At 46.6% G+C, this 17,628-nt stretch overlaps 1 protein-coding gene across 1 annotated transcript in view; it reads right to left on the bottom strand.

The window, feature by feature from the left end:
- Positions 1–17,628, bottom strand: part of GOLM1 (golgi membrane protein 1) — a 41,121-nt gene that overhangs the window by 11,568 nt on the left and 11,925 nt on the right. The window contains exons 3-5 of the mRNA XM_065879558.1: positions 10,962–11,016; positions 7,767–7,869; positions 1,067–1,196 (exon numbers count right to left, since the gene is read on the bottom strand). Coding sequence (XP_065735630.1) covers positions 1,067–1,196; positions 7,767–7,869; positions 10,962–11,016 — 288 coding nt within the window. The remainder of the gene's footprint in view (positions 1–1,066; positions 1,197–7,766; positions 7,870–10,961; positions 11,017–17,628) is intronic.

Below are 17,628 nucleotides of genomic sequence, written 5' to 3'. Positions count from 1 at the left end.
GCAAGGATGTAAAGAAACTGGTACGCTCATAAACTGCTGGGAGGTATGTAAAGAGTATGATCACTTTCAGAAACAGTATGGCAGTTTCTCAATACATTAAGGAGAGTTGAGTTACCATACGACCCAGCAATGCTACTCCTAGGTATACAGTATACCTAAGAGAAATGAAAGCTCACATTCACACAAAAATGTGTGCGTGAATGTTCACGGCAGCATTATTCACAGTAGCCAAAAAGTGAAATAACCCAAATGCCCATCAACTGACCAATGAATAAACAAAATGTGGTATAGTCACACAATGGAATATTATTCAGCCATAAAAAGGAAGTACTCATACATGCTACAACATGGAGGAATGCTGAAAGCATTACGCTATGTGAAAACCAGTATGATTCCATTGATATGAAATATCCAGATAAGGCAAATCTGCAGAGAAAATAGATCAGAGGTTGTCTCAGGCTCCAGAGACTGGGGGTAAAAGGGGAGTGAGCTAATGGGTATGGGATTTCTTTTGGGGTAATGAAAATGTTCTAAAATTGACTGTGATGATGACTGTACAACTTTGTGAATATACTAAAACCCACTGAATTCTAAATACCATATAGGTGAACTATACGGTAGGTGAATTATATCTCAATAAAAGTGCTGTATTTAAAACAAACCAAGATCCCCAGAAGGCTGTGAGCAGCATTTTCATGGGCTGTGCTTTCACAAGCAGCAGCCTGATAGCACGCGCTCTGATCAGCTCCACCACTGACCGGGTACTGTGACCTTGGGACAGTTTCTAACCGCCTCCATGGGCCTCAGAGCCCTCCAAACAAGAAAACAACAACAACTCTCTCCCAGGGTGGCTGTGAGCTTTAAATCAAGCAATCGCCTTATGGCCCGGAGCACGGGGACCAGGTCTGGAGGCCAGCACGCTCCGCCAGAGACCCTGCGTCCCGGGACCAGGCTGTCGTGTGTCAGGGAACTAGAGCGAGTCAGAGAGCAGATGAAGGAAGGAAATCCCTGAAGAGGGGGTAGGAAGACCTTTGGGAGATCCTCAGCAGAAAAAAGCCAGGATTACCTGCTGGCTTTGGTCCTTTTGTTCACTCAGGTCTCTGGAAGCTACAGCCTCATTTCCCTTTTTGGTGACTTCTTCTATTCGCTCTTCACACTGCTCCTTCACCTCTTTCATCTGATTGATGCACTGGTTCCTGTGAAGGTGAAAGCAAGCAAATGAAAGGACAGCTATTTAGAGATGTGTCTATATAGCAAGTCCGTCCCTGCTCTGACAGTGGAATCCACTTCCCCACGAGACACAGCCCATCTCTTTCCTGCTTCCCGCACTTTATCTGAAGAGGACACAGGCAGGGCAACAAATATGTTTTCAGTTATTAAATGACAAGAAAACTGGAGTTAATTGAAAGTTACAAAAAAATATGTCACACTGTTGTAAAATAAGTGAACTTCACTGGTTAGAAAAATCAAATTTTTAAAATATAATCTGTGGCATAATAAAAAAAAAAAATGTGGTCTTTGTCCCCTAGTACTGCACAGAGCTCCTAAACCCCTTGGAATTTCCTGAGTAACAGGAGTGTCTTCTGTTGTACATAATGGGCCCCTGCAGACCATACCTGAGTTTATGCTAGTGAGTTGACTTACTGGGAGGAGCCAACATAGCTTTAGGATGGGGGCTGGCGGCCAGGGGAACCAACCATATGATTAGAGGGCTGGAACTTACAGCCCCATTTTTCAGGAAGCAGGGAGAGACTAGAGATTGAGTTCAAACACGTGGCCAGCCACTCAATCAGTCACGCCTATGTAATAAAACCTCAGATAAACATCCTGGACTATGAGACTTGGCGAGCTTCCTGTTTGGTGAACATATCTGTGAACCAGAAAGGTGGCACCCCACCTCCAACAGAAGTTCCTACCTGCCCCCAACCTCCACCCCAGACCTTGCCTTATGAGTCTCTACCATTTAGCTATTCCTGAGTTGTATGCTTTATAAGAAAACTGCAATTGTAAGTTTAGGACTTTCCTGAGTTCTAGAGAATTATTGCTCCTGAGGGGGGTGGGGAAGGCCTGAATTTGTAGCTACCCAGGCAGAAAGAACAGGTGGTCTGGGGCCACCGAGAACTTCTGACTAGTGTCCAAAGTAGGGGCGGTCTTGTGAGACTGAGCCCCATAACATGTGGGGCTTGTGCTACCTCTAGGTAGTGTCCAATCTGAGCTGGACTTCTACTCCAGGAAGATGGGGTAGATGTGTTTTTCACTCTTCCTCCACTAAGTACAACTAGAACTCTGGACATTACATTTAAAACAAACAGGGACTTCCGTGGCGGTCCAGTGGTTAAGACTCCACACTTCCAATGCAGGGGGTGCAGGATCAATCCCTGGTCTGGGATTTAAGATCCCACAGGCCGTATGGTGCAGCAAACAAACAAAAAAACAAAGAGCAAGTAGGGTGGGGTAGGTGACTAGCATTGTCTGCCATGAGAACTAAACGCCTAAAACAATACATAAATGAGACAAACATAAGAAGACTGAAAGATAGAGAGACGAAGGCAGACTGGCTAGGGACCTTAGGATCTAGAACAACACAGTGGTGTCACTGGAGATTACAGGGGAAGCCTGCATTTCCATCCCCATCTGACACTAATGAGGTCCCCCTCCCTCTCCCCAGGTGGTGGCGTCAGAGGACGTCAATGAAGAGCCAGGGCTTTTACCACCACTGCCCAGAGGTTTCAATCAAAGATCATTCATCATATGAAAGACCAGGAAGATCTTAAATTGAAAAAAAATAAAGAGACAATCAACAGACACCAAATCGACATGACAGAGAAGTTAAGATGATCTGACAAAGACTTTAAAGCAGCCACCAGAAAAAGGTTTCAATGGGTCATTCAAACATGCTTGACAGAAATGAAAAACTAAACAGTCTCAGCAAAGAAAGAAAGATATAAAGAAGAACCAAATGGAAATTTAATGCAATAACCAACATTTTTAAACTCAGAGAAGGAAAGAATCAATGAACTGGAAGACAGAACAATAGACATTATCCAATCTAAACACAGAGAGAAAACAGAGGGGGGAAAGAGAGAGGACACAGCTTCATGGACCTGTGTGACTATTCCAAAAGACCTAACATTCACATCATCAGAATCTGTGAAAGAGAAGATTTTCCCAGCAAGGTCCACGTAACTAGTCACTTTCACGCCCATCCTCAAGATACTACTCGTACTCACTCCCCTCCGTGACCGTATGATACTATCTGCCTTGCCCAGATCACTCTGGGCTCCCCAGGTTCTCTTTTCCTAACATCTCCTAATCTCCTTTCTCTGCTCCTTATTGTTTAGGACTCAATTCTAAATGGCCTTTCCCGAGAAGTCTTTTTTGGGGGTAATAGATGAGCATTGATGAAAATGATCTAGTTTAAGAAAAAACAATATTTAAAGGCACTTTCAAAAAGTATCTAAGTTAGCATCGGGTTTGGCTAGGTGAAACAAAAAGGCCAAAAAATAGCAGTTTATTTTTTCCTCACATGAAAGAAATCCAGGGTTAGTATGGCAGCTCTGAGTCATCAAAAATTCAGGCTTCTCTTGCTGTTTCAATATCCTAACACTGGTTTCTATCCCCCATGATTACCTCATGATCCAGGATAGCTGCGAGTGGTCCAGCCATCTTGTGTGAAGCCCAGGCAGCAGGAAGGAGGGAGGAGAAAAGGTAAAGGAAAGGGATGTGCAGTGGACTGTCCTTATTCTCAGAAGCCTTCCTGTAAGTCCCACCCCACGATTTCCTTTCCCCACTGGCCAGAACTTAAGTCACCTGGCCATACCTAACTGCAAGGAATTTGCCCAGTAGTTTTGCTGGGCAAAAAGATGAATGGATTTGGATAAGCATTGACTGGTCTTTGCCACAGGCAGTTTCAAAATGTTTTCAGTCACAGTGACTTCCCTGGTCCAGTGGTAAAGAATCCACCTTCCAATGCAGGGGACGCAGGTTCGATCCCTGGTCAGGGAACTAAGATCCCACATGCCATAGGGCAACTAAGCCCACACGCCTCAACAAGAGAGCCCACGTGCCCTGGAGCCCGCACGCTGCAACTAGAGAGAGAAAATCCACATGTCACAACTAGAGAGAAGCCTGCGCACCACAACAAAGAGCCCACGCTGCAATGAAAGATCCCACATGCCTCAACGAAGATCCCACATGCTGCAACTAAGAACCAACGCAGCCAAAAAAGTAAAAGAAAATAAATTTTAAAAAGTGTTTTGAGTCACAAAACATTGATAAAATAATTGAATAGCGTCCCACATTGAGAACATAACCAATTACATACTATTATGTTAATGTAAATGGATTAGAGTTGGGGACAGCAGTACAAATTCATGTTTGGTTTAATTTAGATACAGATGAATACATATAGAAATATTTATCAGTATCTATATATAACACAAGTTAGTATACACACACGTATATCTCTTTGCTCCGTCATCTGAGAGAGCCTAGCAGCAATGACACCCTAGTAGCAACAAACACATGTAGTACCCAGATCTTGGTTTCTAATACCATTCTCCAATAAAAAGAACAAGGGCTCCTTGGAGAAATGGTTGATTGGCTGATTCTAGGACTGGCACAGGAAATATATGAAAATGAGTCTGGAGCGTCTTTTGGTGCCAGAGTATAAAAAAGTAATTTTAAAAGCGGCGGGGGACCAAACCCACAATATCAGGGATATGTCAATTGGATAAAGGAATCAACTGAAAGAGTTCCCAATGGCAAAAGCTGGAAAACATGTAAGCAAAAGAAAAAATAAATAAGATAGTATTAGATTATAACCCCAAATATTCATGAATCCATACTGAGATAAATAATTAGACAGATAAGAAGAAGAGTCAAATCTCCTGTGCAGGAAAATTCCAAATAATCTGTGTAGACACTCCATCCTTGGGGAAGTGGAGCATAACTTCACAATCTTTAAGTGTAGCTTAAGCACAGTGAATTTCTTCCAAAGATGACAGCATAAAGGGAGAAAAAAACAGAGTAACTTTATAGTGCAAAAACCTGATAAACATTACCTCAATCAGGTGATCAACAGTGATAAGTCATCCTGATAGCACGTACTGATGTGAAGCCATGAGAATAGCACTTTACCTCTGTGACCTTCCTCTCAAAAATGTGCTGCCCCAGTTTCACCACGAGAAAAATATCTGATAAGTCCCAACTGAAGGACATTCTACAAAATACCTGACCAGTACTCCTCAAAACTAATAAAAAATAATCCAGACCATAAAAAGTAAGTAAAGCTTGAGAAACTGTCCCAGCCGAGAGGAGCCTAAGGAAACATAATGAAGAGGGCATGCAGGTATGCTTCAGCGGTCCCTCAAATTGAACATGCAACTTTGTGTATACATCCATGTATAAAACTGCTAACAAGGAGTCTACACCTTTCATCGAATTCTCACAAAGGGTCTATAACCAGAGAAAGTTAAGAAAACCTAACTCATTCCAGCTTTCAACGTTTTATACACATCAGATAGAGGATGGGAAGCATCCTCTATCTGGTACAAGGTTTTGGGCACAACTAGTAAAACAGATGCAGTCAGTCAGCTTTTTCAATTTACCTATCAACTTCCTGAGAGAAAAAGAGTGCATCCTGCACGCATGGCCACCAGGTTTGAGTATTCTGCTCACTGCCTGTCTGAACACTCCTATATGGGAGCAGAGCTGCCCTCCTTGTCACTGGGTCCTGGCCGATTTCCAGCTAGTTCAAAATCTTCTGGGTCAGCATTTATCAAGTGAGGCCATTAACGGCTTGTTGTATTTCAATCAATGGAAGGGAAATATGTGTGTTAAGGTATCTTTCAAGGATGAATAAGAAGACCGGAGCACTTCACTTTGGTCTGAATGCTTTCCAGTGACTACCAGCCTAACTCAGGGTTTCTCAACTGGGCACTGTTGGTGCCCTGGGCCAGATAAACACTCTGTTGTGGGAGCAGCCCTGTGCTTTGCAGGATGTAGCAGCATCTCTGTCCTCTACCCACGATATGCCAGTAACACCTCCTCTGAGTTGTGACAACCAAAAATGTCTTGGGACCTTGCCCAAGGTCTCCTGGTAGCAAAACTGCCACCCACTGAGAGCCACTGGCTTAGCTGAAGAAGGTTCCATATGCATGTTTTCTAATGACATTTCCTTTGCATTGTTTGCACATGTCCTTTGCATATTTATGTATTTGAGGCTTCCTGGTTTTAGTAGTATTTAGTTTTAAAGTGATCAGAAGGATATCATGGTGAGTGGAAGGACATCAGAATCCTTATGAGGAGGTGTGAGGTCACCTACACTGCTGTTGACCAGATGGCTAAAATCCTTTCAGAGGGCAATTTGGCGATTTATACCAACTGACACACTAAACCTACAATCCAGTCTTTTTTAGAAGGAAATAATCCAAAATAATAACTTTTAAAAGTTATATGTATTGATGTCAGGCCAATGTATAATAACCAAAGCTTAGAATTCATCTAAATATCCAATTGGGAAATGGTGAATTGAATTTGGTACCTCCACATTATGCAGTATTTAATATTTGGAAACAAAATGGATTTTTCAATACACATAATGCAAGAAAGTAAAAAAATGATTAAAAAATTTAATGGCAACTGCAATTATGTAAACACTCTGTATGAACTTGGACAGGGACTAAATAGAAGTCAAAGAAAAAAGAGGGTGGAGTTAGGGGAGCTGGTTGTCTCAGAATCCCAAAGTCCCTGTACTTGAGTTATACTGTTGCTATGAAGAAAATGGGAGAAAAATACATAGACTACAACTTTACTTGCTACCCTCTAAACTGGTTTTTACTATCTTACTAATGGGTTTAGCCCAACTTTTAAAAAGTTTATTGCTTTGTTTTGACCACAGAAGGACTGTGATATGTAAAGTGTAGAGTTTTTGTACGCGACTAAAGTCATCAGCTTAAAACAGATTGTCCTAACCATACGCTAGAGATCTAATGTACAGCATGGTGACTACAGTTAATAATAATGTGTTTTATACTTGCAATTTGCTAAGAAAGTGGATCTCAAGTGTTCTCACCATAGACACAAAAAAGGTAAAGATGGGAGACTATGGATGGTTAATTAGCTTGATTGGGGGTATCATTTCACAATGTATAGGTATATCAAAACATCATGTTTTTATGCCTTAAATACATGCAATGATTATTTGTCAATCATACTTCAATAAAGCTAAAAAAAAATAAAAGTACTCCATTCTCACTGCAAAAATTTGGAAAGACACTTAAAAGTCTCAAGAAAACAAAATGCCCACAATGCCAACACCCAGTGATACATTATATTATTATTCCAAACTCCTTTTAGTCTATGAGTTTGACTTAGGTCACTTCTGAGCACTTTTGGAACACATTTTTAAAGGCTTTAGACTATTGATTTAACCAGCACACCTGCGCTTTACAGAGTTCTCAGTTACATATTTTCAGGTATATTGAGTTAAGTCATTTCTTGCTAAGGAGAACTGCCCTCTTGTATGAGGAGCCCACTGGCTAACACTTCTCCAGGGCTTTCCGAAGCACTGCTGACACTTAAAAAATAAAATGCATTATGTCTAAAGGACATGACTCCTAGCAGGGACTGAACCTTCTCCTCAGAGACCTATATGCTCCATAACAGAAAAGGCCAGTGGAGACCATGCTGCACCCCGTCCACCGCCCTCCGCTTAAAACACGTCAGCCCCCCGAGTGGCACACACTTGATGTGGACACACTTACAGGTCGTAGGAGAACTTCCTCTCCAGGTTGGTCTGGTTCTTCTGAAACTGAAGGACATCCTGCTGCAGCCTGCCGTAATTCTTCTGCAGGGCCTTTAACTGGTCTAAACCGAGAGGAGGACACGAAATCACACAGGGCACCGGCATGGCCATCCTGACAACAGCAGACACACCAAAACCCACCCACAATGGGCCGTGGCACCAACAGAATAAGGAGGGGAAAGAGGAAGGGATGAGAGCACAGCCCCTCCCCAGGAACCTCCCCAACCCCAGCCCTGGAAGCGGCCCAGAAGATGTGCAATCCTATGGGAACCAGCACCTTGATTCCTTTTCACACATCTCTCCTAAATCTCCTTTTTGACCTGCAACCCTTACAATGCACCAGGAGGTTCTAACCACCTATTTCTCTCCTAGACATCATAAACCCTGAACTGTCCCACAAGGGCACACACGCCACTGTGTCTCCTGCCCCCAGAAGACGTATCCCTCGATCTGTGAAACACTAATTTCGACATCCAGTCAGATAAGCAGCCACTCCTGCTGCACCCCCTGTTCTCAGCTACCAGGATACCTGCCAGCATCCTGTCATTTGGTCACAGCCCAGTTATTCTCTGAGGCCCCATGTGCACTTAGTCACTGACCCTCCTATCTGGGAAACAACAGCTTTCTTTGAGGAAATCCATCAGCCACATCACCACTGCCCTGATGACTTGGCTCGGAAAAGCTCTGTAGAAAAAAAGCAGCAGCTCACTGACCAAGAGCCAAGCTGGGGGGTAGAAGGAAAAGCTGCCACAAAGGGGACGTCAGAACGGGCCGAGGGCAGCAACGAGGGCCTGAAACACGGCCCTGGACAGACACTGGAGTTTCCCCAAGGTCTGTCCTCACAACCCTAGACCTACAAGGCTCTCTGGGGGGCAGGAGGGGGGGATCAAATTAAATAAAAGTGAAGGATTCGATGAACTGCTGATACACACAGCAACAGAGATGCATCTCAAAAGCACTTATTTATATGCCATGCTTGAAAAGACAAAACTACAGGGGTGGACAACTGGTCGCTGGGTGCCTGAGGCTGAGGTGAGGGCAGGTGTGGGTGGGGCTTCCTGGAGTGACAGACACAAGCTGTGTCTTGACTCTGGTATCCAGGGGACGGTGCATGTGTCAGAACACACAGAAAGGTACACTGCAAATGGGTAAACTTTATCATGTGTAAATTATACTTCAACAGACCTAACTTAAAAAAAAAAAATTCTATAATCAAACCGAGCATGGGGCGATGGAATACTCCTCAGCAATGAAAAGGAATGAACTATGGCAGCCGTAACAGCACGGGTGAATCTCAAAATAATTATGCCGCGTCCAAGAAGCCCGACGAAAAAGGGTATAGGCCGTCTGATTCCATGTGTACAAAATTATAAAAATTACAAACTCATCTAAGAGGGACGGAAAGCAGATCAGAGGGGCCTGGGGAGGATTACCCAGGGGCACAAAGACACTTCTTGGGCTGACGGATCTGTTCACTGTGTTGATTTTCTGGTGGTTTCTTCAACCGTACGTTTACGTCAAAACTTCTGTCACACTGTGAAATTTAAATATGTGTAGTTTACTGTACGTCAATCACACCTGATTAAAGCCGTTCAAAATACGAAGTCCAGGGCTTCCCTGGTGACGCAGCGGTTGGGAGTCCGCCTGCCGGTGCAGGGGACACGGGTTCGTGCCCCAGTCCGGGAGGATCCCACATGCTGCGGAGCGGCTGGGCCCGTGAGCCATGGCCGCTGGGCCTGCGCGTCCGGAGCCTGTGCTCCGCAGCGGGAGGGGCCGCGACAGTGAGAGGCCCGCGTACCGCCAAAAAAAAAAAAAAAATACTAAGTACAGCAAAGGCTGCAGGCTGTTGTGCCCTACTTGAGGACGGACCAGCAGATCATCAGCTCTGAGAAGCCCCTGGCAGTCAAGCAACACATTTAAACTTAGTGAATCTCTGAGTTTCCCCTATTAATATTCTTAGAAGCTGATCTGGAACTAGAATTCTAGACCATCACTGTCAAACAGAACTATAATATTATAAACCACACAGGTCACTTAAAATTTACTAGCAACCACATTTTTAAAAAGTAAATAAAACCAGGTGAAATTAATTTTAATAATATATTTCATTTAACCCAACAGATCCAAAATATTACCATGGCAACATAGAATTAATGTAAGAAATTATGAATAAGATGTTTTATATTCTTTTTTTCATACTAAGTCTTTGAAACCTGGTGTGTATTTTACAGTTATAGCACATCTCAATTCAGATGTTAAACAGGAATTGGGAATTCTTGATCTGATCTGAATTTAGATTTCATAAAATTTACAGTTAAAAAGGATATTGGTATGCCCAAGTTGTCCCGAAGATACTTAAGTTTCCCAATAACTGAGTCAAGCATCAGTTTTAAATTTAAATTGCCGAAAATTAAACAAAAATTAAAAATCCAGTTCTTCTGTCCCATGAGCCACATTTCAAATGTTCACTGGCCACAGGGGGCTTGTGGCTACAATTCTGGACAGCCCAGTTCTAGACTGACCTTCCCGCCTTAGAGGTGGAAACTGAGGCTGAGGGCACTGATGGAGTTTAACTAGGGGCAAAGGTGAGACTAGGGTCAGGTCAGGGATCAGAGGCCCCAGTGCTCCTTTCATCAGGTTCTCAGGCTGCACTGGACCCTGTGACCCCTCCGGTCACACCTCACAGAGGGGCTTCACCCCATCCCTGCCTCCCCCGGCGGCTTCAGAAGGGCCCAAAGAAAAACCTTGGCTGCCAAACTGAATAAGAATAGCCAAGAAATGGAATTAAACTAGGCTGGATCATTTTTATATAAATTTCATGAAGGAAATCTGATTTCTGGGTGACCTAATGAAAAGAGAGCATACATATACCATATATATATATACATATATAAAACAGATCACACACACATATATTTCATAATGTATCACAAAATGAGAATCTGAATTCTCTACGTAACAGCCTGCAATGTATTCAGTAAACTCAGAAAAGGAAAAGCTCTTTAAGGAAACATAGTTAGGCAAAAAGAGTAAAGGTTACCCAATGACTTGTAATACCACCCATCATTAGACTGCACTAAGCGACCCTAGAAAAGGACCGAGGAAAGGTGGGTTTCTCCTAACAGGCCTGATGTCTGGGGGGAGTGGAACTCACCTTGCAAGGTTCTGATGAGCCTCTCGCTGGTGGTGATGTTATTCACTAAAACTGCCTGCAAGGAAGATAATCACATAATGAAACACTGGCAACCTGACAACTCAGAAGAGCCCTGACAGATGCGCCTGTGGAAGAAAGGGTGGGGAGCGGCCCCCCTCCCACGCTGGGCTGTGAGCCCTCTGCGCCTGCGGAGAGATGAGCACCTGTGTCCCAGCACCCGCCTGCGACCCAAGCAAGGGGCGGGCGGGCGGCTCCCCGGCCCTGTTTCAGCTCCGCGCCGGCTGAAGCAGCAACTCCGGCCTTTCTCTGGGGGAGCCCAGGTGCAGCCCTGTCTCAGTCAGAAGGCAAACTGAGTTCCAGCACGGCTGATGGGGAAAAGAAACGGGGGTTCAGCGACCGCTCCGCCTGCGAAACTTCCCGATCCATTTTAACTTCTGACGTTCTAAGACCTTCTATCCAGACCCTGCGAGCTCCAAGGATGGAGAGGAACTAACTCCCAGTTAGTTACACAAAGCTGGGAATGCTGACAACAGAGGAGGAAGAAGCAACACAGGCCTCGGGATAACAGTGAACAACAGTAAAAAGTAAGAAAAGTGAGTGTGGGGCCAGGTGCCGCTCTGGGCGCCCCACATCCATGGCCCCATGGCTCTTCACACCAGCTGTGTGAGGGGGGCACAATATGATCCCACTGTAGGGGACAGGAAACTGAGGCACAGTGGACTTTAGAGACTCAAGGTCACGTGGCCTTCTCAAGAGCAAACAGGCAGAGCCCGAGCCCGGCAGGTCTGCCCCAGACACGGAACTCTTCCTTACTGCGTACTTGCCAAAGCGGGGTGTGAACCCCAGCAGGACAACGATCCCGTGACTGTACCCGGTGCAAAAGCAAACAAGCACCTGAAGCAGAGGGGACCGGAACGTTAAATACCAACACGCGTCACACAGGTGAGTGATGCTCTCTGGACACACACACAGAGGTGCACACTGGGCCATAACATGGAAGTTTCTTACTGTGTCATAATCAACAAGGTTTTGTCAACCTGCTGGCCGTAACTTGGAGACAGGCTGCTGTCTCATTCCTGGGTAAAGGAGAACAATGACAACCACGCCGCCTTCACCCTTCTGTGCCTCTGTTTCCTCCTGGACCTCTCTGTCCGGCCCTCCGTCCTGGATGGAGCTTTCTGGAGGAAGGTGTTTCCAGGGGTGAGTGCCTAGCTGTGCAATCTGGCCAAATGATTCCGGTGTTTATTTCAGGAGGTCTGAGCATGTGGAACATTTCCTGGCACAACAGGAAAGAAGTCACAGTGATACTATCTGTACAGTTAATCTCTCACGGAGAGATCATCAAGAAGAGTGTTTATGGACATTCTGCGTGGGCCAGCGGGGAATCAGATTCACACAGCTCGCAGGTCCTGCTACTCTCAGACAAGGTTTGCACACATTCAATTAAAAAGGCAAAAGAGGGCTTCCCTGGTGGCACAGTGGTTGAGAGTCCACCTGCTGATGCAGGGGACATGGGTTCGTGTCCCGGTCCGGGAAGATCCCACATGCCGTGGAGCGGCTGGGCCCGTGAGCCATGGCCGCTGAGCCTGCGCGTCCGGAGCCTGTGCTCCGCGACGGGAGAGGCCACAACAGTGAGAGGCCCGCGTACCATAAAAAAAAAAAAAAAAAAAAAAAAAAAAAAAAAGGCAAAAGATCGCCCTAAGACACAGCGGTCCCACTTTGGGGTATATATTCAAAAGAACACAAAGCAGGATCTTGAAGAGATATCTGCACCCATGTTCACAGGCAGCACTATTCACACTAGTCAAGAATCGAAGCAACCCAGGTGTCCCTCAATGGATGAATGGATAAAGAAAATGTGGCATATACATACAGTGGAAGAGAACATGGCCTTTAAAAAGAAAGAATGTCACATGCTACACCACCGGTGAACCTTGAGGACATCAGGCTAAGCCAGTCACAGATGGGCAAGTACTGTATGATTCTATTCACAAGCAGTGTCTAAAGCAGATGGAATCATGAAAACGTGAAGTAGAAAGGTGGCTGCCAAGGGTGGGGGAGGGGAGGAGGGGGGGACGGGTAGGTGGAGGGGACGGACTAGGGTTTAATGGGCGTAAAGGCTCAGTGTTGCTAGACGAAAAAGTTCCAGACATTTGCAGCACAGCAATATGAATGTATTTAACACAACTGAACAGCACACTTCAGTTCCCACCTCGCATGGGTGTCCAAACCACCTTCCCTCTGCACGACAGTGCTGAGACAGAACAGAAAAATAAAAGGATCAGAGAAATGCAAATCAAAACCACAATGAGATATCATCTCACATCTTCAAAAAGTCTAGAAACAATAAATGCTGGAGAGGGTGTGGACAAAAGGGAACCCTCTTGCACTGCTGGTGGGAATGTGAATTGGTTCAGCCACTATGGAGAACAGCACGGAGGTTCCTTAAAAAACTACAAATAGAACTACCATATGACCCAGCAATCCCACTCCTGGGCATATACCCTGAGAAAACCATAATTCAAAAAGAGTCATGTACCACAATGTTCATTGCAGCTCTATTTACAATAGCCTGGAGATGGACTAAGCGCCCATCATCGGATGAAAGGATAAAGAAGATGTGGCACATATACACAATGGAATATTACTCAGCCATAAAAAGAAGTGAAATTGAGCTATTTGTAATGAGGTGGATGGACCTAGAGACTGTCATGCAGAGTGAAGTAAGTCAGAAAGAGAAAGACAAATACCGTATGCTAACACATATATATGGAATTTAAAAAAAAAATGTCATGAAGAACCTAGGGGTAAGACAAGAATAAAGACACAAGCCTACTAGAGAATGGACTTGAGGATATGGGGAGGGGGAAGGGTAAGCTGTGACAAAGCGAGAGAGAGGCATGGACATATATACACTACCAAACGTAAGGTAGATAGCTAGTGGGAAGCAGCCGCATAGCACAGGGAGATCAGCTCGGTGCTTTGTGACCACAGAGGGGTGGGATAGGGAGGGTGGGAGGGAGGGAGATACAAAAGGGAAGAGATATGGGGACAAATGTATATGTATAACTGATTCACTTTGTTATAAAGCAGAAACTAACACACCATTGTAAAGCAATTATACTCCAATAAAGATGTAAAAAAAAAGAAAAGGAGCACTTAAATGATTACACGCTGATAATCTTGAAAGCCAGTCTCTCCTGGGCAAGTCATTTCTACAACAATTATGGCAATCTTACTTGCCCCTTCTCCACTCATTCCCCTCAGCCCCACCCAAAAAATTCTTATTAGAGTTTGCAACTGCCTGAGGGCTCAGGAATTGCTGCAATTTGAAACATCTGAAGATATTTCTGTCTCCCACGTGACTTTATTCTTCCAAACAAAATACATTTTAGTTATCTTCCCCGCCTACTTAAGGATGCATGGAAAAATACAGTCTCCACGTAAGTAAATGAGAAAAGAACCATAAAATGCCAGCAATATCTTTATATCTGCAGTTTTATATTTACTGAAAATCTTGAATCATTTTTAGGAAAATGCTTCTAGCTTTTCGGGGGGTTCAATATAAAGGAAGAAACACCTGCATTAAACAAAATTATTTTTAAATGAATTACGTATTGTACTCTAAACAACCCAGCTGACTTTCGCATTTTGGTGCAGAGAGACTTTGGGGGAGTTGTACTTCCTGGTGTGTGTGACCCGTCCCCTGGAAACTCTCAGCAGCAGACAAGGAAGTGCCACCAGAGTTTAACTGCACACTAAGCTCAGAACACCTCGGAAGGAATCACCCACAAACAAACGTATTATAACCATTCTACTCTAGGCAGGAAATAAGTATATTTGATCAAACTATTTCTCCATTAGATTCCTAAGAAAATAACCTCAACGCGTCATAGTAAATTTCCAAAACAATAAATCTACAGTAGATTATCATGTTCTGAAAAGCTCAGTAAGACACAAATGACTGAATCTGTTAAAATGCTAACTTTGAAAAGCTCACTGGAAGTGTGAGGCTCATCACGTTATAGAAAAGAGAAGGTGACCTTTACTGCTGTGCTTGTTTGGCTCATTAAAATAACCAACCTGTTTTCAAGATGTGGGTCCATCTTAAGCCTTACTAAGATGACCCTCAAACAATCTAGCCCTTGTCAACCCCCCCGCGATCAGGTGCCTGGATAACTTCTTTGTAATGACATTCCTGTTAATGCTCTGGGAGATGAACCTCAAAAAGAAGAGTTTAAGCTTCGTGACCGTGTGAATGACATTAAGAATGAAGGGAAGAATATGAAGTATGCACGGGAGTTTTTTTACCCCTCATCAGTTTCAAAATCTCCCAAAGCAATGCTACCCAAGGGAAACATAATGTCAGTCAGATATGGGAATTTTGAATTCTCTAGCAGTTACATTCAATTAAGTAAAAAGAAACAGGTAGGCAAAGGGTTTGAATAGACATTTCCCCAAAGAAGATACACAGATGGCCAAAAGTACATGAAAGATGCTCAGCGTCATTAGAGAAATGCAAATCAAAATGAGAAGGTACCACTTCACAACACTAGAATGGCTACAAGAAAAACAAACGAACGAAAGGAAAATAACAAGTACTGCAAGGAGGTGGAGAACGTGGAACCCTCAGACCAAGTTGAGGGAAGTGTAAAATGGTGTAGACGCTGAGGAAAACAATTTGGCAGCTCCTCAAACAGCTGAACGGTTATCATATGATCCAGTAATTCTACTGCTAGGTATATCCTCAAGAGAACACATGTCTACACGAAAACTGTCCACTGGACATGAGGGAAGGAGGGGGAGAAGAAAGGGGAAGAGGGGAGAGGAGGGGAGGGGAGGGGAGGGGAGGGGAGGGGAGAGGAGGAGGGGGAGAGGAGGGGACGGGAGGGGATGGGAGGGAGGGGAAGGGAGAGGAGGGGAGGGGAGGGGAGGGGGGGGAGAGGAGGGGAGGGAGGGGAGAGGAGGGGAGAGGAGAGGAGGAGGGGTAGATGAAGGGAGGGGAGGGGAGAGGAGGGGAAAGGAGGGGAAAGGAGGGGAGAGGAGGGAATGGAGAGGAGGGGAGAGGGAGAGGAGGAGAAGGGGAGGGAGAGGGGAGTGGAGGGGAGAGGAGGGGAGAGGAGGAGGAGGAGGGGAGAGGAGGGGTGGGAGGGGAGAGGAGGGGAGAGGAGGGGAGAGGAGTGGGGTAAAGAAGGGGAGGGGAGAGCAGGGGGAGGAGGGAGAGGAGGGGAGAGGAGGGGAGAGGAGGGGAGGGGAGATGAGGGGAGGGGAGAGGAGGGGAGGGGAGAGGAGGGAGGGAGAGAAGGGGAGAAGAGGGGAGAGGAGGGGAGAAGAGGGGAGAGGAGAGGAGGAGGGTAGAGGAGGGGAGGGGAGGGGAGAGGAGGGGAGAGGAGGGGAGGGAGAGGAGGGGAGAGGAGGGGAGAGGAGGGGTGAGGAGGGGAAGGAGAGGAAGGGAGAGGAGGGAGGAGAGGGGAGGGGAGGGGAGAGGAGGGGAGAGGAGGGAGGGGAGGGGAGAGGAGGGGAGGGGATGGGAGAGGAGGGGAGGGAGGGGAGAGGAGGGGAGGGGAGGGGAGAGGAGGGGAGGGGAGGGGAGAGGAGGAGGGGGAGGGGAGGGGAGAGGAGGGTGAGAGGGGAGGGGAGAGGGGGGGAGGGGAGGGGAGAGGAGGGGAGGGGAGGGGAGAGGAGGGGAGGGGAGGGGAGGGGAGGGGAGGGGAGGGGAGGGGTGAGGAGGGGAGGGGAGAGGAGGGGAGGGGAGGGGAGAGGAGGGGAGGGGAGGGGAGAGGAGGGGAGGGGAGGGGAGAGGAGGGGAGGGGAGGGGAGGGGAGGGGAGAGGAGGGGTGAGGAGGGGAAGGGAGAGGAAGGGAGAGGAGGGGAGGGGAGGGGAGGGGAGAGGAGGGGAGAGGACGGGGAGGGGAGGGGAGGGGTGGGAGCAAACTGAGACTGCCCTCACTGAGAACCTGGGGGTAACTGCCTCCCATGTCACAGGACCGCCCAGCCTCTAGGCCCACCATGACCTGGTCACAGAGAACTGCCAGGAGGACCCAAACAGGGCAGGCAGCAGGAACCCCAGATGGTTCTTTGCCGCCTGTCTAGCAGCTGGCTCTCAGGCGGAACGGGCGTCCTTCTCAGCGCGCAGACCCCTGATGGTCTGTCATCAGCTGCCAGGGGACTTGGAGCCCTTCCCCTGGAGCAGCCCACTTGGGGTGCCCCTCCTCAGCACCGCGCCCAGCCCTCACCAGGACAGGCACAACTGGAGAGCTGCCCCACACAGGGGCTGGAGCTGGGAAAATCTTCCCTCCGTGCTCTCAGTGGGAGAAAAGCACTGATGGCAGCACGTACGGCCTCAGCAATCCAATCGCTCCCTGGCTGTCCTTAACCGGCCTGGAAGCGCCCCTGCCGCCAGCAGCGTGGGGTCCAGCCTCCTCCCGACCCACCCGCACAGGCGCGGGAGGAGCCGGGCTCAGCCCCTTCCGCGGCGCCGGTTTTCCTGTTCCCAAATGGGAATCCCAACAACTCGCCCTCCCCGTGGGAGAGGCCACAGTTTGGAAGTTCTAACTTTCCGCAAGCAGGGTGTACACAGACACTTGGGGGACTAGAGAGAAAACTGAACTAAGTGCATGGATCCAGGGCTGCAGGCCAGCGCTCCTAACACATCCCACACTGTTTT

The sequence above is a fragment of the Phocoena phocoena genome, chromosome 6, assembly GCF_963924675.1.
Source record: "Phocoena phocoena chromosome 6, mPhoPho1.1, whole genome shotgun sequence".
In the NCBI taxonomy this organism is placed as follows: domain Eukaryota; kingdom Metazoa; phylum Chordata; class Mammalia; order Artiodactyla; family Phocoenidae; genus Phocoena; species Phocoena phocoena.
This window is presented reverse-complemented; position numbering and strand designations above follow the sequence as displayed.